Here is a 24,460-nt window from a genome sequence, read left to right on the forward strand (position 1 = left end):
ATTTCTTATGTTCTTATGTTATGTTCTTATGAATTCAAAAGTGAGGAAGTGATGCTTCAGTTATATGAAGTCTTGGTGAGGCCTATCTGGAGTGATGCATTCAGTTTTGGGCACCAAATATCAGGAAAGATATATTGGCCTTGGAGGGTATACAGCGCAGATTCACCACATTGACACCAGGGCTTAAGGGTTAAATTATAAGGACAGGTTGTATAAACTGTTGCCTTGAATTTAGAAGGTTTAGGGGAGTGACCTAATAATGGTCTTTAAAATGATAAAGGGATTCGATAGGTTAGCTACAGAGAAACTATTTCCTCTGGCGAGGGGATCCAGAACAAGAGGGTATAATCTTAAAATTACAGCCAGGCCATTTAGGAGTGAAATCAGGAAGCACGTTTTCCCACAGATCTAGTGCAAAAACTGGAACTCGCTCCCCCAAAAGGGTGTGGATGCTGGGTCAATTGAAAATTTCAAGTTTGAGACTGATAGATTTTTGTTAGGCAAGGTTATCAATGGATATGGAACAAAGGCGGGTAAATGGAGTTAAGATACAGATCAGCCATGATCTAACTGAATGGCGGAACAGGCTCGAGGGGCTGAATGGCCTCCTCCTGTTCCCATGTTCCTACGTTAATTGGCCCTTACGTCATAAGAAAGTAATTTCTATATAAGCAGCGTTGGGTCTTTATAGCAGAGGTAGCTACAAACCACTATGGACCAAGAACTCTTATACTGTGGAGCGTATATAGCATAATCAATAAAGTACGTTACACAGCATATTTTGTAAGTATAATAGTTATAAAGACAATCACTATGGATTACAGGAAAAGAAAGGCTTGCATTTATATAGCACCTTTCACGACCGCAGGACGTCCCAAAGTGCTTTATAGCCAATGAAGCAGCTTTTGAAGTGTAGCCACTGTTGTAATGTAGGAAACACGGCAGGCAATTTGCACATAGCAAGATCCCACAAGCAGCAATGTGATAATGACCAGATATTCTGTTTTTTTAGTGATGTTGATTGAGGGATAAATATTGGCCCCAGGACACCGGGGATAACTCCTCTTCAAAATCGTGCCATGGATCTTTTACATCCACCTGAGAGAGCAGACGGGGCCTTGGTTTAACGTCTCATCCGAAAGACGGCACTTCCGACAGTGCAGTACTCCTTCAGCACTGCACTGGAGTGTCAGCCTAGATTTTTGTGTTCAAGTCTCTGGAGTGGGACTATGAACCCACAACTTTCTGACTCAGAGGTGAGGGTGCTACCATCTGAGCCACTTACGATGCTACAATCTTGGCATAACCAGGGCAATACTAATTTACAATGTTAAAAATCTTAACAATTAGCAGTGGTATTTGGAGGTTACTGCTTAAAATAAACCAGGAAGAGTTGATTCTACCAAATGAAAATCAGGTGTCTCCTAACCAGGAAGAGTTGATTCTACCAAATGAAAATCAGGTGTCTCCTGCCCCACCCGCCATGGATTATTTGTTTTTAGGAAACTTAAGGCCAAGGATCCACAGTGCAGAGCACCACCAGAGATAAAAATAATTGGGAAAGAAGACAGCAACATTTGGGAGTTAGACCCTTTGGAGTGTAAGAGGAATGGAAGACTGAGGGAGGTAGGGGATGCCACAGTTTGAACACATTGCACCATCACAAGCCCCAAAAAGGGACTAGCAGCTCTTTCCAAGCCACAGAAAAGATACCAGCTTATGAAATTTATTAGATTTACTGGCAATTTAGGATACTTACATGTTCACAATTAGGAGGTGCTAATCAACCACTTTCTATAAATTCAAGTCATTTACCAGGCGGCAGTTGTACAAAAAGAGTAAAAAGATAATAAATAGGTTTTCTTTTCAGATCAGTTTTAAGCAGCATTATGTGATGGATGGGGTGTTACAGTCCAGCTGTAAGGTCAAACCTTTCTTACCGTTTTCTGCAGTTCCTGAATGTTAGTTTCCCAGTTTTTGTCTTCTTGTGAAATTTGTCTAAATATGCAAAATGATAAAGTTACAAAATGAAATCAATGTATCCAAAAGTTACAGTAATGAATCAAAACAAGTCAAAGGCAGACAGAGTTTGCAATAACGTTGCACTCTGCTGTGATCCACAAGTGAGACAATGGCAACCTCTATCCACTTATTACAGGAAACTCTTTTTTATCCGGCACCGACGGGACCGGCGTGGTGCTGGTTGATCAAAAAGTCCGGATTACAGAGAGGTATACTTACCAAGGTATGAGAGCCCCGTACACAGCCACAGGTGCAGGAGCCCCGGTTACACGGCACTTATGCAGGAGTCCCGGTTACACGGCCACAGATCCAGGCGTCCCTGTTGCACAGCCACAGGTGCAGGAACCCCGGTTACACGGCCACTAATATATAGTAAAACTTACCTGAACCTACTCCTGAATTTTGCTGGTTAAGAGAGATTTCTGGATATTTAGGTGCCGGTTAAAAGACAGTTTCCTGTATTCCTAAAAATACCAAACTCTATCCAAGGCTCTCACACCTAACATTCAAAGGATGTTGATTCCAGAATTAAATTTGTTCACTTTTTTTGTTGGAGTAAATTGATCAAGATATGATTTCAGTAATGTTTCTCAGCTTTACTTCTCTACTTAATCCTCCCTTCATTTCACCAAATGCAGAAAACATCACACATAGGACATAGGATTGGTAATTCAGGGTCACAGTGATGCTCATCTCGGTTCTGGAGAGATGTACCTCACGACCACTGTGGAAGATAGCAACACAAAGATTAGTCCTCAAGGTTGAGCCACACTGTTGTTTCTGCTTGCCTGAACCCAGACCAAATGATGGGCATAAAGTATGTCAGAGGGTTAGGAATTTAACCCAAGGGGAACTCCCTGGCAGAATCCCACCCAAAAATGTATAATGAGGCTGATGTCAGGAACTCACCATGATCACCAGTGGCCAAGACAGACCTAAAGCCCACGACACTGAGCTCCCACTGGGATTCATCCAACGAGGATGACCCCACCTCATGTCTGGGTCAGAACAAGATTCTGGCCCGTATTTTCCAATCCCTACGGGTGGGTACGAGGTGTGTACACACCCGTAGGGACCTCGCAAATGCCGGTTTCAGGCATGCGAAATGCATGCGCTGAAAACCAGCATTTCCGGTCTGTCAATAATCCTCTTGACAGACCGCACGCCTGCCCTGGAGAAGGGCCTCTGTGGGGGGAGAGTTCCGCTTTCTTCAGAACCTCCGCCAGCTGAAAACCCTTAGAAATTTTACGCCTGGTAAAAGCAAGGTAAGTTTATTTTTAGCCCAGTAACAAACTTAAATTATTCTTTTTTTTTAATTACATGTATGTTTAAAATATTTAATTTAATGTCATTTTAACTCATTTTAAAAATGTGATTTAAAAAAAAATGATTTAATGTTTTGCTGTATTTTTTCAATGACCCCCATTCATACTTTTGACAGGTCTATCTGTCAAAAAATATGAAGGGGGATTCCCTTCTCCCATTGCCTCACCTGGCCCACGAATTCCCAGGGATGCTTGCGAACCGCCTGCACCCCTGGGATACGTGGGCCCTGCGCATTTCACCGTGGACAGGCCCAGGATCGGAAATGGCTGGACCTCGGGAGCCCTCAGGTAAGGCCGTAGATTGTTTTCCCGATAGGAGGCATCTGCACGCATGAAGCCTCCTATCGGAAATTACGGGCCTCTGAACAACTAATGTCTATTCCCATTATGATTACATTGAATGGTTAGCCTTTTCTAAGTACCTTATGATCTTTTCCATCTCAAATAACTCGACACACCTCCCTCCCTGCAACCTCTACCATCGAGAAGGACAAGACCAGCAATGTTGTGGAAACATCATCACCTCCAAGTTCCCTTCCAAGTCACACACCATCTTGACTTGGACATATATCATTTTTCATTCATTGTCACTGGGTCAATGTCCTAGACTTCCCTACCTAACACCATTGTGAGAACATCACCACAAGAACTGCAGTGGTTCAAGGAGAAGGCCCATCACCACCTTCTTAGGGCAACTAGGGATGTACAGTAAACGTGGGCTTGCCAACATCGGCCACATACTGAGAACAAGTAAAGAAAACTCAATGAAAACAAATTGGTCTTCAACTTCCTTGAATGCACAAATATCTTCTGAACTCCTCAGATGAACCTTTTGCATTTGAAAGTACTTAAGAAACAATGGAAATTTTTTTTTTACCATAAATCAGAATACATTGCTTGAAAATCAATGGTTTAATGGGGAGAGGGTAGAAAAATCTTGGAGATCATTACATTTCTACTATTCCACACAGTAGCAATTCTAACTTATGAGCAGCAAAAAATCCTTAGCATGTCCTTCTTGAATTTTGCTTGTGTTCCAGGTACAATATCACAGGTCAGCATTTTTAAAGCTTGCGTGATAATAAAGAATCATAGAATCTCACAGCACAGAAAGAGGCTAGTCGGCCCATCATGCCTTTGCTGTGCTCTTTTAAAGATCTATCCAATTAATCCAACTCCCCTACTCTTTCCCCATAGCCCTGCAAATCTTTCCTGTTCAAGTATGTCTCCAATTACCTTTTGAAAGTAACTGCTGAATCTGCTTCCACCACCCTTTCAGGCAGTATGTTCCAGATCATAACAACACGCTGAGCAAAAAGAATTCTCCTTATCTTCCCCCACCTGGTTCTTTTGCCAATTATCTTAAATCTGTGTCCTTTGGTTATCAATCCAACTGCCACTGGAAACAGTTTGTCCCCATCTATTCTATCAAAACACCTCATCGTTTTTTGAACACTAACTAAAGGACATACTGTTACTAACTCTTCACCAGCTGTGAAATCCAGGTTCCAAGATAACACGAGGATACTTCCACTGAGACCAGTTAGCTCCTTTGAATTAATGAGTTAAGTATCTGAACTCTTCTTTGCTGATATGACTAAAGCAGTGTTGAAAGTTCCCCGATGGCTTCGTGCCTAAATGCACCACATGGTGTGGCATTAAGGCAACACAGGCCAGAAGGATTGCAGGTTCAATTCCCACTCTGTGACGTGTTAGTTGACTTCAGCCAGGGTGACAGTTTGGAGTGTTTCAGTTGGCATCAGTGCCAAGGGAATAGAGAAGAAAAAAAAATCATCCCTGGCTTCCTGATCCTGATTGCGATCCAGTAACTTCCTGCTGCTTTGGGCTGCAGGGAAGATGGTTAGAACAAGCAAAAGGTCATCCCTGTTTCCCTGGTTCTAACTGCAAAAGGTCATCCCGGTTTCCTTGATTCTAATGCAAAAGGTCATCCTGTTTTCCTTGGTTCTAACTGCAAAAGGTCATCCCGGTTTCCCTGGTTCTAACTGCAAAAGGTCATCCCGGTTTCCCTGGTTCTAACTGCAAAAGGTCATCCCGGTTTTCCTGGTTCTAACTGCTACACAGTGTCCCACGTATGGTCCATGTGATCTCCTGGCCTGGTTTTGATCGCCTGAGGTGGTCAGTGATGAATTTTACAGGGTATTTTTTCCCTTATTGGCCCTGGGCTTTTTCCTCTGGTTTATTGCCTCTCCCAGGAGATTACATGACTGTAAAACGGGGGCGGGAGGTGGTGGGTGGGATGTATCTGATCACGAAGCTCCGGTCATCATGGTGTGTGGGGTGGCCTTGGTGGACTAGCTGGTCTTTTCCTGCTTGTCAATTTGGTATGTCTGTATGTTCTAACAGCCCTGCGACTGCTGAAACCCTTATCCACGCTTTCATCACATCAGGGATTGATTTCTGTTGTGTATGTAACCTGTTCCACCTTAAGAGAGCTTAAGCCTGTTCCACCTTAAGAGATGTACTACTTTCTCAGGCTGCTGTAGACGTAATACCGGGGGTGAACACACCGGTATATAAGCACTGTGCAGTAATCTTGTATTCAGTGTAGTCCCTACCTCCAACCAGTAAAGACCTGTTTTATTGTTACTGATTAAGTCTGAGTATTAATTACTTGAACAACTCACAGACTTAACAATTTCTGTGATGCTTTCTCGAGTGGCCTTCCTGCCAACATCCAGCACAAACTTCAGCTAATCCAGAACACTGAGCTTTTCCTCACACTAAGTCTCATAAAATGTTCCATGTAGATGCTAGCTCAATTAATAATTTTAAGTCTGAGATTGATAGATTTTGCTAGCGAAGGGTATTAAGGGATATGGAGTCAAGGTGGGTAAATGGAGTTAGGATATGGACCAGCTGTGATCTCACTGAATGGCGGAACAGGCTCGGGGGGCTGAATGGCCTACTCCTGTTCCTGTGTTCCTATACCCATTGACGGAAGAAAACTCACTAAGCACTTGGTTGAGTATAAAACAAGACTTTAATCAACAGTTTCACAACCATGAGATTCTAGTTACATCACTAGTTTCTGGTTACAAAAACATCCTGGGCAAGCTGGGCCCACGCCCAAGTATTTATACTCCTTGGATGGCGCCACCAGCTGGCCACCCAGTGTTATTTCATGAGTCATTTCTTCATGAATGATAAGATTCATGACACCCATCACCTCCACCCTCTCTAAGCTTCTCTTTCTCCGTGTGGGCTAGCAAGATTTCGAGACTCTTGGCCTCATTTCAAATTCCTCTCTGGCCTCTCTCCACCTTTTTCTGAGAAGCCTTTTCCAGCCATCAGTCCCAGTCCTCATTCCTTTCACTGTGGATTATTTCTTGCTCCCCACTGCTCCGTCTTCAGAGGCTGATGTTTCAGCCAATACGCACCTGCTCTCTGGAACTCTTTCACCAAAGCCTTGTTGCTTTCCTCCCCCTCCTTTCAAAAGCCTCCTTAAGCCTATCCCATGAACTGTCCCTTTTGTCTGGCTCACGCAACCCCACTCCCACCAATTATTTCCCCTCCTGCTCTGTGCCCATCATTCCTCCTTGTTAAGAGCTCGGATAGTCTTTCCATAAGAAGATTATATAAATTTTGAAGGAAAGTCTGCATGCATAAGCATTAGGTAACAACTGGGTCAGAAAAACAACAGAGAATGCTGGAAAAACTCAGCAGGTCAGGCAACATCCATGGAGAGAAATTTGAGTTGACGTTTCGGGTTGAAACCCTTCTTCAAAACACTTATCTGGGATGTCTCCCATGACCAAATAGCTTGCACATCATTAATGTTCAAGTAGGTGAAGCTGCTACCACCCTTGGAGCCACATCCTGGGATGATTTGGTGCATTCAGGAGGGGCAGGTCCAGGAGAAAAGTTGTTCAAATTGGAAAATATCATTGCTGAAGCACATTGGCGTTTGGGTTAACTAACAAAATGAGTCAAGCGCATATCGCTTCCAGGAGATTTACAGACCTGTAATCAATAAACAGATCCTTGATGGCTGTGCAGTTAAAGGAACAATGCCAGCTGGCATGGGCCAACTCTTCTTTTTTCTTGCTCCCATGTATGTGAGATGGCGAGAATTGAATCAGCGTGAAACGTGGAACAGTTAACAGACGTTGGGGGGATTGCAGTGGGAACTGAAGTGATAAGATTGGACATGGAGAATAAATCAGTTGTATTTAAATGCAAATCAGTAAGTCATCCAAAAAGTCACTTAAAGTTGATCAGCCTCCTAGAGTTAGAAAGAGTCCCACTGGGAACCCTCTGTGAAGGGAACGGATCAAGCATTACACAGGCTATAACTTCATTGCAATTCTACAACCTAGCAAGCTTAAACAGCGACGGGCAACAAAAAAAACAAAAATAACAAACCTTTGAAAGGTCCTGAGCTTTCTCCTGAGCATGTTCTCCAAGGTGAGAACCTTCTGCATTAGCAGGCATTTCACCGCCGTCTCTTCTCGGCTGGCAGGGTTAATGCGTTGAGCGGTGAGTCTCCAAACATGAATCTCATGCTTCAGTTCTGGGGGCCAGAAAAAATAAAATCAGAGGGAGAAACAGACAGACCTAGTACAAAAAACATAGCAGAGGAAGTTAACACTCACAAGAGACGTTAATGGTGTTTCTATACCAAAATCTGACTTGTAGTAGTACACCAGCAAAAACCCCAAGAGTTACAGATCGAAGGGTTCTCCCAGGACCTCAAATCTGTGAAACTCTTTGCCTCCCTCAGTCACCCCCTTCTTCTTCCAAGTTGCAATTCTTCTAAAAGGCAAGTTTGACATCAGCTAATCACTGCTGCTCAATTTACCTAGTCTTCCCTCCCAGTCTTTACAAGCTTAGTGGTGTCCTGTGCTATGGAGCTTTGTTCTTCATGTAGGTTTTGAAATGAAAAGGTTCAATGTAAAACAGCAACAGCTGAGACGACCAAATTCGTACATTATTGTCTAGTTTAGCAGGTCTTGAGTGTTAATAATCCAGTACCACTAATTACCAATAATTTCAAAATTATAAGGAGTTTTTGTAGTGTATGTAACCTGTACCACCTTAAGAGGATACCTTAAGGTGATGGACTACTTTCTGATGGCTCCTGTACATTGTAGTACCAGTGGTGACCACACCGGTATATAAACCCTGTGGAGCAAAGTGTATTTCAGTTCAGCCCTGACCCTCAGTTACTAAAGACCTGTTTAAGTATTCTGTAGTCTGTGTCCAGTTATTCAGCATAACTACATTTGAAAGCACAGACTCAACAGTGGCGACGAGTCTGATCGTACCTAGCGGCAGTTTTGCATCCAAGGAAGCTTTGTCCTCAGAACGGGCGTCGAAAAGGGGCATCCGCCCTCAACATCCTGCTGAGCACTGCATCGCATGGGAGGCCATCGGGAACCCGGGTTGGGTTGCTGGCCACGAAGTCCACCATCAGCAACAGGCAGTGATCATCCCTTCTACGACAGCGGCGGGTAATCCCGATCGAGCGGCACGGAGGGGAAGTCGGCCGAGTTGTCAGTGGGAGAAGGGGAGGGAAAACGAAGAAAAGGGCGGAGAACACAACCGCAGCCGGTGTCAGGGGCCGGACTGCAATCGGGGCAGAGACGCGCAGCAGCCAGAAAAGCGTTGATGTCCACGAGGACCGCGGGAGCGGCGGGGAATAAGAGCAGCAGCGTCGGGGGAAATAAAGGACCGCTGGGAGGCGAGAACGGCAACAGCACGGTAATCGTCATTTTTAGTCGGTGGGCGAAGAAGACAAGCGTGGGAAAAGCCGCCAAGCGCGGGAAGCCGCCATTTTGAAAAATAAAGGAAACTCAACAAGGATGCCAAAAACGGGTAACATCACTGCTTTTGATAGCGATGTGGAAGATTGGGCCACTTATGTGGAACGCGTTGAAGTTTACTGTACAGCAAATGAGGTACCGGTGGATAAGAAAGCACTAACCCTATTAAACTCAACGGGTGCGAAGACGTACGGGTTATTAAGGCACCTTGTAACACCAGATAAACCGGTAGGAAAGAGTTTCGCGGATATTGTTACTATCCTGCAAGAGCATTTAAACCCCACGCCGCTGCTGATAGCGGAACGATTTAAATTTTACAAAAGAATTCAACTTAAAGAGGAAAGCAACGCTGAATTCTTAATCGAACTGCGCAAGTTATCAAAGTACTGTCAGTTCGGTACAGGACTAGCAGACGCTCTGAGAGATAAGTTTGTGTGTGGGCTACTAAGGGAAGGAACCCAGAAGCGACTGCTAGAGGAAAAGGATCTTACGCTGGACAAAGCTTTCAGCATTGCAGCATCGCACGAGGCAGCAGCACGAGGCACTGCAGAAATGCAGCAAAGGCCATTGGAATTCAGCACCAATGAAATGGCATTGGGCGCAGTAAAGTGCTATCGTTGTGGAAGGACAACGCATGACCAGAACCAGTGCTGGTTCAAAGATAAAGAATGCAGGCAATGTGGCAAACTTGGTCACATAGCGAGAGTATGCCGGTCAGGAAAGAAGACCAGCAGCAAAAAGTCGCCGCAGGAGAAGTACAAAAAAGTACACAAGGTGACAGAGAACAGTTCGGATGAACAGAAGACGGATTCAGACTCCAGCAGTAAGGAACTGGGTTGTCTAAAAATACATAATGTGGGTAACACAGCAGACCACCAAACTATCTGGGTCATGCTTCGGATAGCAGGAGTCCAAGTGAAGATGGAATTGGACACTGGATCGGCATTGACGGTCATGAATAAGCAAGATTACAAAAGGTTATTCTCACACATTCCCCTGAGGGATACGGAGATTGTATTGAAAACATACACGGGGCAAAGAGTATACCCCATCGGAAAGATAAAGGTAAAGGTGGTCTACAATGGTAAAGAAAGTCAGGAAATGGACTTGTATGTGTTACCTGAGGGAGGTCCGCCACTACTGGGACGGGAATGGATCCGGAGAATAAATGTGGACTGGCATTCCTTACAAGCACTAACTGTAGATTCCCGTAAAGAGGACGACGTCAAACCTAAACGACTGTCCAACATATTGGACGATGCTAATGAGGTGTTCCAACAGGGACTGGGAACACTGAAAGGAATTATGGCAAACATCAAGGTTGAAGAACATGCAAACCCAAAATTTTTCAAAGCCAGACCGGTACCTTATGCGATACGACCTGCTGTGGAAGCAGAGCTGGAAGGGCTAGAACGTTCAGGAGTACTGTCAAAGGTGGACTGGAGCGAATGGGCCACACCCATTGTTCCCGTCATGAAGCGTTCGTTGAGCAACAAGCCGGGGGAACCTGGGAAGGTTCGCATCTGTGGCGATTTCAAGATCACTGTTAATCCGGTTCTTCACACGGTGCAATATCCGCTTCCGCGGATTGAGGATATCTTCGCTTCGCTGTCTGGCGGGAAACACTTCACCAAGATAGACCTGGCGCAGGCGTACCTACAGATGGAAGTTGATGAAGCGTCACACCAGTATCTCACGATCAACACACATAAGGGCTTATATTGGTATAATAGACTGGTTTTTGGAGTGGCATCGGCTCCAGCGATTTGGCAAAGGGCCATGGAGCAGGTATTGCAGGGAATTCCAGGCACTCAATGCTACCTGGACGACATTCTGATTACAGGAAATGATGATAAGGAACACCTCGCGAATTTGGAGCAGGTGCTCACCAGATTGAAAGAATATGGACTCAGAGTTAATCGCCAGAAATGTGAGTTCTTTCAGAAACGAATCTCATACTGAGGCCACATAATTGACCAGGAGGGGCTTCATAAGTCACCTGACAAGATCGAAGCTGTTGTGAAAGCTCCCGCTCCGGAAAATGTATCCCAGTTGAGGTCGTTCCTTGGGTTGATTAACTATTACCACAAGTTTCTTCCAAATTTATCCACGGTGTTACACCCACTGAACGCTCTTTTGCAAATGGGAGTACCATGGAAGTGGAGCGAGGACTGTAAGCGGGCTTTTCAAAAAAGCAAGGCACTGATCACCTCTAAGGAAGTGTTGGCTCACTTTAACCCAACGCTGCCTATTCGCTTAGCTTGTGATGCTTCTCCATATGGTATCGGGGCAGTGCTCTCACATAAGTTGCCAAATGGCTTGGAAAGGCCAGTCGCGTTCGCATCCAGATCATTGACCTCCGCAGAGCGCAACTATGCTCAGATAGATAGGGAGGCTCTCAGTCTCGTGTGGGGAGTTAAGAAATTTAACCATTACCTGCAAGGCCAAAAGTTTATGCTGCTGACAGATCACCAGCCGTTGGTTTCCATTTTTAACCCTAAGAAGGGTGTTCCGGTTATGACGGCGCAGAGGCTTCAGAGATGGTCCCTTTTCCTAGGGGCACATCAATATGATATCGAATTCAAAGGTACAAAGCAACATGGTAATGCTGATGGGCTGTCGCGCCTGCCACTACCTACAGCGGAAGGGGCACCGGCAGTTGACCCTGTCGAGATATTTCACTCGACCATCATCGAATGCTTACCAGTCACCAATGCGAGTATTGAGAGAGAGACCCGAAACGACCCGACACTGTCTCGGGTCTATGATTTGACTGTGAAGGGATGGCCAGCACATGGCGAACCACTGTTACCTGCATTCTCAGCCAGACGAGAACAGCTGTCCGTCTGTCAAGGAACATTGATGTATGGAACAAGGGTGATTATTCCTCCAAAATTAAGGGAGAGAGTTCTGAAGGAACTGCATGAAGGTCATCTGGGGGGAGTCAAGATGAAAAGCCTTGCTAGGGCTTATGTGTGGTGGCCAGGTATCGACAAACAAATAGAGGATCTGACTAAAAGCTGCTCAGGGTGCCAAAAAGTTCAAAACGCACCTCCAATTGCACCGCTGCATCCGTGGGAATGGCCTTCAACCCCATGGCAACGTGTGCATATCGACTTTGCAGGTCCATTCATGGATTCCATGTTTTTGATAGCGGTAGACGCACATTCTAAATGGCCAGAAGTGATTAAGATGTCGACCACTACCACTGAAAAGACGATCGCAGTTCTAAGAACCATATTTGCAAGGAATGGGTTGCCGGAACAAATATGTTCAGACAACGGACCACAGTTCGTGTCAGAAGAATTCCAGAAATTCATGAAAAAGAATGGGGTGAAACACTATACATCTGCCCCATATCATCCGGCTACCAATGGGTTGGCCGAGAGATTTGTACAAACGTTCAAAAAGGCGATAAAGGCCATGAGCGAAGACCATATTCCACTACAACACAAGGTGGACAATTTCCTGATGGCATATCGAAACGCCACGCATGCAGTGACAAATCAAAGCCCTGCCATAATGTTCTATAACAGGAGGTTGCGGTCCCGGTTGGATTTGTTAAAACCCAATGTGCGTAGGGAAGTCGAAAACAAGCAATTCCAGCACGTAAATAACAAGGCCACTCGGAGTTTCAAAATAGGACAACCAGTGTTGGCCAGGGACTATAGGAATGATAAATGGCAATCCGGAACAATTCGTGCCCGACAAGGGCCCTTGATGTACACGGTAGATGTTGCTGAGAATGTAATACGACGTCATGCTGACCAACTTGTGGAATCGAGAACAAGGGTCGACCCCATGTCTACGGCAGAGACACCAGTTGAAGAAGTTATTGAGCCTGTAGCATCTACCTCAGACTCGAACGTACATGATGATGTTCAATCCATAGGAGAGCAAATGGATGAGTCACCCCAGCAACGAGAACCAGAGACCCCTGAAAGGCGTTATCCGGCCCGGATCAGGAGGCCTCCTCAGAGACTGAATCTTTGAACAGTTTTGTGTGAAAGTTGTATATATGTTATCCATGTTATGTTTAAATTGGGGTGTACACTGTTAAGCTAAAAGGGGAGGAATTGTAGTGTATGTAACCTGTACCACCTTAAGAGGACACCTTAAGGTGATAGACTACTTTCTGATGGCTCCTGTACATTGTAGTACCGGTGGTGACCACACCGGTATATAAACCCTGTGGAGCAGTTTGTAGTTCAGTTCAGCCCTGACCCTCAGTTACTAAAGACCTGTTTAAGTATTCTGTAGTCTGTGTCCAGTTATTCAGCATAACTACATTTGAAAGCACAGACTCAACAGTTTTGATTGAGTAGATAGGGAGAAACTTCATCAATGACCTTCCCTCCAACATAAGGTCAGAAGTGGGGATGTTTGCTGATGATTGCACAGAGTTCCGTTCTATTCGCAACTCCTCAGATAATGAAGCAGTCCGTGCCCGCATGCAGCAAAACCTGGACAATATTCAGGCTTGGGCTGATAAGTGGCAGGTAACATTCGCGCCACACAAATGCCAGGCAATGACATCTCCAACATGTGAGAATCTAACCACCGCCCCTTGACATTCAACGGCATTACCATCGCCAAATCCCCCACCATCAACATCCTGGGGGGGCACCATTGACCAGAAACTTAACTGGACCAACCACATAAATATTGTGGTGACAAAGTAGGTCAGAGGCTGGGTATTCTGCGGCGAGTGTCTCACCTCCTGACTCTCCAAAGCCTTTCTACCATCTACAAGGCACAAGTCAGGAATGTGATGGAATACTGTCCAATTGCCTGGATGAGTGCAGCTCCAACAACACTCAAGAAGCTCGACACCATCCAGGACAAAGCAGCCCGCTTGATTGGCACCCCATCCACCACCTTAAACGTTCACTCCCTCCAGCACCGGCGTACCGTGTCTGCAGTGTGTACCATCTACAAGATGCACTGCAGCAACTTGCCAAGGCTTCTTCAGCAGTACCTCCCAAACCAGCGACCTCTACCACTTAGAAGGACATGGGCAGCAGGCACATGGGAACACCATCACCTGCAAGTTCCCCTCCAACTTACACACCATCCTGACTTGGAAATATATCGCCGTTCCTTCAACGTCACTGGGTAAAAATCCCAGAAATCCCGCCCTAACGGCACTGTGGGAGTACCTTCACCACATGGACTGTAATGGTTCAAGAAGGCAGCTCACCACCACCTTAGAATCATAGAATTGGTTACAGCACGGAAGTAGGCCATTTGGCCAGTCGAGCCTGTGTCCCACTCCCCCGCCCTTTCCCCGTAGCCCTGCAAATTTCTTTCCTTCAGGTACTTATCCAACTCCCTTTTGAAAGCCATGATTGAATCTGCCTCCACCACCCTTTCAGGCAGTGCATTCCAGATCTTAACCACTCACTGCATAAAAAAGTTTTTTCTTACGTCGCCATTGGTTCTTTTGCCAATCACCTTAAATCTGTGTCCTCTGGTTCTCGACTCTTCTGCCAAATGGAACAGTTTCTCTCTATCTACTCTGTCCAGACCCCTCATGATTTTGAACACCTCTATCAAATTTCCTCTCAATCTTCTCTGCTCCAAGGAGAACAACCCCAGCTTCTCCAGTCTATCAACATAACTGAAGTCCCTCATTCCTTGAATCATTCTCGTAAATCATTTCTGCACCCTCTCTAAGGCCTTCTCATCTTTCCTAAAGTGTGTTGCCCAGAATTGGCCCCAGAAGGGGCCAAACCACTGTTTAATATACAGGTTCATTATAATTTCCACACTTTTGTACTCTATGGGCAGGATTTTCATTGGGCCGTGGAGCCGGGATTGGAGCATGTGGGGCGTTAAAATCTCAAAATCGGGGGGCACAAACCCATCCCACCCCCAACCCGCCTCCATGCCAGTTTCAAAGGAGGTGGAAACCCGACCTGTGCTGGGAGCCGCCTCCCCGAGGCGGGAAGGGGATTAGTGCCAATTAACTGCCTGTTAACAGATAGTTAACAGGCAGTTTTTAGCCTAATCGCTATTTTTATTCTTGAAGTGTGGGATTCCTGATGGCTCCAAACCACGCCAGGTTAGCGAGGCGGGCCGTCGGGCTGATGGGCTTGGAGGGTTCCAGATGTCCGTTGTTCAGGTGAGTGATGGGTACATGAGTGCAGAGGTAAGTGTGGTTGGTGTGTGTAAAGTGTTTAAAGAAGTTTTACTTACCTTTTCTTAACTTTACAGCCTTCCTTCCTTCAGGTCTCGGGAGTCCCTCATCTCACCGGCACAGAAAGCGAGCTGTCAAAAGTTACAGCATTCAGCTTTCTGTTCTGGAGAGATCTCTAAATCAGCCTGAGAGGAAGGAATTAACCTGGAGTACAGATTGTCAGTGTTTGACAATTTCAAAGAACTGTCAAACGCTGATATTTCATCTGTCAAAAGCTCTTGACAGATGAAATGTCAATCTGTGACGTCACCTGTTGCCAGGTGGCCCTTAATTGGCCTGCTGAGCCCGCTGGGCGGGCTCAACAAGGTCAATCAAGTGAAAATCGCATGGGTTGGCCACAACTCATTGGAGGTGGGACTACAACCCCAAAAGTTGTAGTCCCACCTCCTACATGCCTCCAGTATTAAAATCCAGCCCTATACCTCTATTTGTGAAGCCCAGGATCCCGTAAGCCTTTTTAACTGCTTTCTCAACCTGCCCTGCCAACTTCAACGATTTGTGTACACATACCCCCAGGTCTCTCTGTTCTTGTACCCCCTTCAGGATTGTACCATTTAGTTTATATGTCCTCTCCTCATTCTTTCTACCAAAATGTATCACTTCCCACTTTTCTGCGTTAAATTTCATCTGCCACGTGCCAACATTCGATGGAATCTGGAACAGTGCCCATGGATTGGAGGGTAGCTAATGTTACCCCACTATTCAAAAAAGGTGGTAGGGAGAAAACGGGGAATTACAGACCGGTAAGCCTGACATCGGTAGTGGGGAAAATGCTAGAGTCCATTATAAAAGATGTAATAGCAGAGCACTTGGAAAACAGTGACAGGATCGGACAAAGTCAACATGGATTTACAAAAGGTAAATCGTGCTTGACTAATCTACTGGAATTTTTTGAGGATGTAACTGGTAAAATAGATAAGGGAGAACCAGTGGATATGGATGTGGTATATTTGGACTTTCAGAAGGCTTTCGATAAGGCCCTGTATAAGAGATTACCGTGTAAAGTTAAGGCACATGGGATTGGGGGCAAGGTATTGACTTGGATAGAAAACTGGTTGGCAGACAAAAAGCAAAGAGTTGGAATAAATGGGTCCTTTTCTGAGTGGCAGGCAGTGACTAGTGGGGTACCGCAGGGATCAGTCCTTGGACCCCAGCTATTCACAATATATATTAATGATCTAGACAAGGGAACTAGATGTAATATCTCCAAGTTTGCAGACGACACAAAGCTGGGTGGGCGTGTGTGCTGGGAGGAGGATGCCAAGAAACTCCAGGATGATTTGGACAGGTTGGGTGATTGGGCAGAAGCATGGCAGATGCAATATAATGTGGATAAATGTGAGGTTATCCACTTTGGTGGCAAAAACAGGAAGGCAGATTATTATCTGAATGGCAATAGATTGGGAGAAGGGGAAGTGCAACGAGACCTGGGCGTCCTTGTGCACCAGTTGCTGAAGGTAAGCATGCAGGTGCAGCAGGCGGTTAGGAAGGCAAATGGTATGTTGGCCTTCGTAGCGAGAGGGTTTGAGTACAGGAACAAGGATGCCTTGGTGAGACCACATCTTGAGTATTGTGTGCAGTTTTGGTCGCCTTATCTGAGGAAGGATGTTCTTGCCATGGAAGGAGTTCAGCGAAGATTCTCCAGGCTGATACCTGGGATGGCAGGAATGACGTATGAGGAGAGATTGGGTCGATTGGGCTTGTACTCACTGGAGTTTAGAAGAATGAGAGGGGATTTCATTGAAACTTATAAAATTCTGACAGGACTGGACAGACTAGATGCAGGAAGAATGTTCCCGATGGTCAGGGAGTCCAGAACCAGGGGTCACAGTCTAAGGATAAGGGGTATGTCATTTAGGACAGAAATGAGGAGGAATTTCTTCACCCAGAGAGTGGTGAACCTGTGGAATTCTCTACCACAGAAGGCAGTAGAGGCCAATTCATTAAATATATTCAAGAAGGAGTTGGATATATTTCTTAAGGCTAAAGGGATCAAGGGGTATGGGGAGAAAGCGTGGACCGGGTACTGAATTTTGATGATCAGCCATAATCACATTGAATGGCGGAACAGGCTCGAGGGGCCGAATGGCCTACTCCTGCTCCTATCTTCTATGTTTCTATGTTTCTACCCATTTCACCAGCCTGTCTATGTCTTCCTGAAGTCTATCACTCTCCTCCTCACTGTTCACTATGCTTCCAAGTTCTGTGTCATCTGCAAATTTTGAAATTGTGCCCTGTACACCCACGTCCAAGTCATTAATATATATCAAGAAAAGCAGTGGTCCTCGAACCGACCCTTGGGGAACACCACTGTATACATTCCTCCAGTCCGAAAAACAACCGTTCACCACTACTCTCTGTTTCCTATCACTTAGACAATTCTATATCCATGCAGCCACTGTCCCTTTTATTCCATGGGTTTCAACTTTGCTGGTAAGCCTATTATGTGGCACTTTGTCGAAAGCCTTTTGAAAATCCATGTACATTACATCAACTGCATTACCCTCATCAACCCTCTCTGTTACCTCATCAAAAAACTCAATCAAGTTAGTTAAACACGATTTGCCTTTAACAAATCCATGCTGTCTTTCCTTAATTAATTCATACTTGTCCAAGTGACTGTTAATTTTGTCCCTAATTACTGTTTCTAAAAGCTTCCCCACTACCGAGACCAAACTGACCAGCCTGTCGTAGCTGGGTTTAACTTTACACCCTTTTTTGAACAATGGTGTAACATTTGCAATTCTCCCATCCTCTGGCACCAGCCCCGTACCTAAGGAGGATTGGAATATTATGGCCAGTACCTCCATGATTTCCTCCCTCAATTCCCTCAGCATCCTAGGATGCATCCCATCCACTCCTGGTGCTTTATCTACTTTAAGTACAGCCAGCCTTTCTAATACCTCCTCTTTATCAATTTTGATCCTATCAAGTATCTCCACTACCTTCTCCTTTACTGTGTCTATGGCAGCATCTTCTTCCTTGGTGAAGCCAAATGCAAAATACTCATTTAGTACCTCAGCCATACCATCTGCCTCCATGCAGAGGTCTCCTTTTTGGTTCCTAATCAGCCCCATCCCTCCTCTTACTACCCTTTTACTATTTATATGCCTATAGAAGACTTTTGGATTACCTTTTATGTTGGCAGTCATTCTAGTCTCATACCCTCTCTTTGCCCCTCTTATTTTCTTTTTCACTTTTCCTCTGTCCTTTCTATATATAGCCTGATTCTCAGATGTATTTGCAACCTTCTCAAGGGCAAATAGAATGCTGGCCATACCAGCGACGCCCACATCCCACGAACGAGTAAAAAAAAACCTGATCCCACTGGCAGGAGAGTTGGGAACCAGAGGACACAGATTTAAGTTATTGGGAAAAGAACTGGGGTTTGGGAGGGGGGGGGGAAGAAATTAATTCTTTTTACACAGCGAGTTGTTATGATCTGGAATGCACTGCACTGCCCGAAAGAGTGGTGGAAGCAGATTCAATAGTAACTTTCAAAAGGGAATTGGATAAATGCTTGAAGGGGAAAAATTTCAGGGCTATGGGGAAAGAGCAGAGGAGTGGGACTAACTGGGTCGCTCTTTCAAAGTGACAGCACAGGCACGATGGGCCGAATGGCCTCCTTCTGTGCTGTACGATTCTATGAACTGATTTTGGGTTAAATGAAGATGCTCATTGAAGGGCTAGATATGTTGCAAGGAAGCCTCCATGCTCTATGTTCTGACTTTAACAGCATTACATTGTCAATGTACCACCAACAACCAAAATAGGATGGGCGGGATTTTCATTGGGCCATGGAGTCGGGATTGGAGGCGTGTGGGGGTGTTAAAATCCCGAAATCAGGGGTCCCGACCCCATCCTGCACCCAAACCCGCCTCCATGCCAGTTTCAAAGGAGGCGGGTACTCGCCCCGCACTGGGACCCGCCTAACCGAGGCAGGAAGGGGATTAGTGTCAATTTTTTTTAGCCTAATCCCTATTTTTAAGGTTGAAGTGTGGGATTCCCGATGGCTCCAAACCACGCCAAGTTAGAGGAGGTGGGCCGTCGGGTTGAAGGACTTGGAGGGGTCGAGATGTCGGTGCTCAGGTGAGTGATGTGTGCATGAGTGCAAAGGTAAGTGTGTTTGGTGTGTCTGATTAAAGAAGTTTAAATGACCTTTTCTTACCTTTTCAGCCTTCCTTCCTTTAGGTCCCGAGAGTCCCTCATCTCACCGGCACAGAAAGCAGAATGGTTGCAAACTGTCAAAAGTGACAGCCTTCAGCTTACTGTGCAGGAGAGATTTCTAACCGAGTCTGTGGAGAAGGACTCAGGTTAGAAGTAAGACTGTCAGGGAGAGAAATTGAGTATAGCCCCGTTTGGGGCGCCAGCCTCGCCAGGGCGCTAAAAGTAGCGCCCCGGAAACATTTGCGCCCCCGCACCGGAAATTGAGTGGTTGCGCCCCAAAGGGAAGCGCGGCGCTACTGGAGGCGCCCCGCATCCCTCTTGGGGCGCTGCGAGTGAATATCGTGGCGCTGCGGCACGTCGCGCTGCGGTATTGCAGGCCTTCCTCCCCTTCTTAAAGGGGAGGGGCATTGTGCAGCGCGATCTGAGGCCCAGCTGGGCCCCCGAGGATCGGGAGTGCAGGCAAAAGAGCCCGGCACCGAAGAGAAGTGCCGGGCTCTTGGAGCGCAGCCGGCACTCTGCGGGGGGGGGGCTTCAGGAGGCCGGGGACGGGAGTGCAGGCAGGTGCTGGCAGGCGGCCAACAACAAAAATGGCCACCCCGCACCTTGCCTTTAATTTGTGCCTCCCCGGCCGCAGGTAGGCCCTCCTGAACCCGTCGGACATAGCGTCTGGCGGTAAATCAGGGGGCCCTGCCGAATATCATGGTCGGGGCATCAGTGGGGTGCTGCGCACACCGATGACATCATCGGCAGCGGTGCAGCGCTGATGGTTAGCGCCACCACTAACGTCCCGCGGAATTTAGTGGGAGGCGTGGGCAGTGCCAGGTGGAGTCTACTTCCAACATTATTTTTTATTCGTTCATGGGATGTGGGCGTCGCTGGCAAGGCCAACATTTACTGCCCATCCCGAATTGCCCTTGAGAAGGTGGTGATGAGCTGCCTTCTTGAACCGCTGCAGTCCGTGTGGTGAAGGTACTCCCACAGTGCTGTTAGGGAGGGAGTTCCGGGATTTTAACCCACTGACGATGAAGGAACGGTGATATATTTCTAAGTCAGGATGGTGTGTGACTTGGAGGGGAACTTGGAGGTGGTGGTGTTCCCTTACGCCTGCTGTACTTGTCCTTCTAGGTGGTAGAGGTCGCGAGTTTGGGAGGTACTGTCAAGGAAGCCTTGGTAAGTTGCTGCAGTGCATCTTGTAGATGGTACACACTGCAGCCATGGTGCGCCAGTGGTGGAGGGAGTGAATGTTTAAGGTAGTGGATGGGGTGCCAATCAAGTGGGCTGCTTTGTCCTGGATGGTGTCGAGCTTCTTGAGTATTGTTGGAGCTGCACTCATCCAGGCAAGTGGAGAGTATTCCATCACACTCCTTACTTGTGCCTTGTAGATGGCGGAAAGGCTTTGGGGAGTCAGGAGGTGAGACACTCGCCGCAGAATACCCAGCCTGCTCTTGTTGCCACAGTATTTAAGTGGCTGGTCCAGTTAAGTTTCTGGTCAATGGTGACCCCCCAGGATGTTGATGGTGGGGGATTCGGCGATGGTAATGCTGTTGAATGTCAAGGGGCGGTGATTAGACTCTCGCTTGTTGCAGACAGTCATTGCCTGGCACTTGTGTGGCGCAAATGTTATTTGCCACTTACCAGTCCAAGCCTTTTTCTGAATCGACTCACAAGCCAGATCAATCCACATTGCATTAAAATCCAAATTTTTATTTTACTCAATGGTCCAGACCAACAACAACAATAACTTGTATTTATGTAGCGCCTTTAACATAGTAAAATGTCCCAAGGTGCTTCACAGGAGCGTGATAAAACAAAATTTGATACCGAGCCATAAAAGGAGCTTGGTCAAAGAGGTAGCTTTTAAGGAGCATCTTAAAGGAGGAGAGAGAGGTAGAGAGGTGGAGAGGTTTGGGGAGGGAATTCCAGAGCTTAAGGCCTTGACAGCTGAAGGCACGGCCGCTAATGGTGGAGCAATTGATATCGGGGATGCTCAAGAAGGCCAGCATTAGAGGAGTGCAGATATCTCAGAGGGTTGTGGGGCTGTAGGAGATTACGGAGATAGGGAGGGGCGAATTTTAAAATCGAGCTGAATTGACCAAGTTGATCAAGGAAATTTGCTAACTGGGCCAAAGAGTTCCACCACATTAAAAATGAGGAAATTGGGATTAAGAAGAGAAATCAGAGTGAGCATTTTGTCCAATGAGCAATAGACTTGGGGCAATAAATCACCAGGTTAAACAATTGATACAGATGTGCTTCACGAACAATGACAAGTTGGACTTAATCTATGAAAACAAGCTTATCTAGCTGAGAAACCTTTACCTGTGCTTAACAATTCTTAGGGCTAATTCTACCATCCTGCACTCTGAGTGGGGAGCCTCACTCACAGGGAGCACAGGTCAGGGAAAACACCAATTATTCGAGTCTGCAAGTGCAGCTTTCCAGCTTGGAGTGCTGGGTCGAGGAATCACCCTTCCAATGTTCTCGCGCAATTTTGATTCATTTTCCACCACTGGGGCAACATTGGCCCAGAAATTCGGGTCGGGGGCTTCCCGCGGGTGCAAGCCCCCGATCTGCATTTACCTTGCGCGCCGGCCGTTGAGTTGTGGGCCCCCGGGGAATTCCGATCCGGGGCCTGGTCCAGCTGCTGGCGCGCAGTGCTTGCGTATCCCAGGGGCGCAGTTAGTTCAAAGCATCCCCTGGGATCACGTGGGCCATGGGGAGCCAATCGGAGCAGGGAATGCTCCATTCATAAGTCTGACAGGAAGTGCTGTCAAGACTTATAAATACTACGGCCCCAAAATAGCACTAAATCTTCAAATAAATTTTTAAAAAACATCACATTTTTAAAATAAACTATAAATGACATGAAATAACTATTTTAAACAATAATTTAAATTTTTGAAAAAAATAATTTTATTTTCTAATGGGGCTAAAAATAAACTTACCTTGCTTTAAAGTATTTAAAAATAATAAACCTGTGGAAAAATGTTTTAATTTTAATGAATTCACCACTTACTTTGTAAAAAGCAGGCCTTACGTCTGCTTTTTACATTTCTAAATTCTGCAGGCTTACGTTCCCGGAGAAACCTGTAAAAAAGACCCAAGTTCGATGCGCACGCGCAGCCCCTCCTGCGCACGTGTTCGACCTCTGAACCCCTTCGTTCAGAGGAACGGAAGTGCCGGTTTCTCGCGCATGCGCAGTGCATGCAGGAAACCGCCACTTCCATTGGGCCTACGGGTGAGTACCCCGTGCGTACTCACCCGTGGAGACCCGAATTTCTGGGCCATTAGCTTTGTTCCTTACTTCACTACTGGGGGACAATGCAGAAGATAAATAACTCGAAATCGATTCTCACTGGGCGCAATCTAAAGAGCAGAAACCTTTGGCGAATTATCTAATTCAAGGAATATAAGCAATACCTTGCAACTAAAATAGGAACTTTTAACTTTGACGTTAAATTGGATAGTTAAGTATTAAAAATGGCATCGGCCAGCTGTGTCTCTAGGATGGCTGCAGGAAATTCCCTTTGCTCTGTGGTTAATTTAACCTTTGGATAGTTAATCCACGTAGCTGGCTGCAATACCAATAACCTTTCAGGCAGTGTGTTTTGGATCGTAACAACTCACCGCATGAAAAAAATTCTCCTCATCTCTCCCTCTGGTTCTTTTGTCAATTATCTTGAATCAGTGTCCTCTGGTTACTGGCCCTTCTGCCAGTGGAAACAGTTTCTCCCTATCTACTCTATCAAAACCCTTCATAATTTTGAACACCTCTGTTAAATCTCCCCTTAACCTTCTCTGCTCGGAGGAGAACAGTCTCAGCTTCTCCAGTCTCTCCACATAACTGGAGTCCCTCATCCCTTGTATCATTCTAGTAAATCTCCTCTGCATCCTCTCCAAGACCTTAAAAGAACTTAAGGAACAGTTGCATGGAGCACATTAGTGTCCCTCTGGATTGATGAGTTAGGATTGGCCAAAAGGCTCACTCGCCCGTATCAATCTTGCATTCTAATCAAGTAAAAATCAGTTCCATTTAATTGTGTAAAATAGAACACGCAGACATTACTATTTTCACAGTATCTATTTCAAAGACATTTTAAGATTGAAGATATAAAATTGTTAAAATGTACTGCATGCAGAATTTTCCTGGAGTACTGGACCGCATTCACCCTTCAGGTTAAGTTGTTGCATGGCAATTAATTAATGTATCTAAAGAGAAGGATGACTCTGTTTTTAAAGGATTAGAATTGATTATTGAAAAAGAACTGGATGTCCCTTCATGACATGCACTGTATTTCCTCAGGAATTGTTTACTGGAATAAGCGTACAATCTCAAATAGAAAATAGTGGTGGCGATGTCCATTCAGATGATGTTCTCTTAAATATCAGTGCAAGCATCTATGGCATTTCGCAAACGTCTGTGATGCAAATATGAATAGCATTTTATATCAAATCATATGAAACTACATTTATATTTTCACGGCAGACATTTTGTTGACCTTGGCCAATTGAAAAGTAATCACATTGATGTAAGCATCCAGGAGACTCCAGGTGGAGGTGCATATATAAAGTAGTATTGCCAAAATACATTTTATACAATCAGTCTTCATAAGATTGTTTTCAATCATTGCGAGGTAGGTCATATCAGCAGCTATTGCAATGCTATTGAATGCAAAATAACCAAACCAAAAACCTTAAGCCTGAAATAAACTTTTCACCGGAAGAGTTAAAATATACCCCTATTATATTTGACGTTAGATTTGATAATGGGTGAGGGGGCTGTGCGATGTCAGCCTGGCACAAATGGTAGCACCTTTCCCTCTGAGCGAGAAGGTTATGGCTTAAGGCCTGCCCCCCCAGGGCTTGAGTGCATAATCCAAGCTGATAGTCGAGTGCAGTCGTGAGGGAGTGCCACATTGGTGGAGGTGCTCCAGCCAACCTTCGTCCCACAATCCTGATCACCA

At 45.8% G+C, this 24,460-nt stretch overlaps 1 protein-coding gene across 1 annotated transcript in view; it reads right to left on the reverse strand.

Moving 5' to 3' along the window:
- oca2 (oculocutaneous albinism II) overlaps positions 1-24,460 on the reverse strand; it is a 707,523-nt gene that overhangs the window by 286,343 nt on the left and 396,720 nt on the right. The window contains exons 15-16 of the mRNA XM_085999552.1: positions 7,731-7,878; positions 1,941-1,998 (exon numbers count right to left, since the gene is read on the reverse strand). Of these exons, the coding sequence (XP_085855678.1) occupies positions 1,941-1,998; positions 7,731-7,878 (206 nt within the window). The remainder of the gene's footprint in view (positions 1-1,940; positions 1,999-7,730; positions 7,879-24,460) is intronic.

Source organism: Somniosus microcephalus, chromosome 10, assembly GCF_052327205.1.
Source record: "Somniosus microcephalus isolate GS21.2 chromosome 10, FLI_Smic_1.0, whole genome shotgun sequence".
In the NCBI taxonomy this organism is placed as follows: domain Eukaryota; kingdom Metazoa; phylum Chordata; class Chondrichthyes; order Squaliformes; family Somniosidae; genus Somniosus; species Somniosus microcephalus.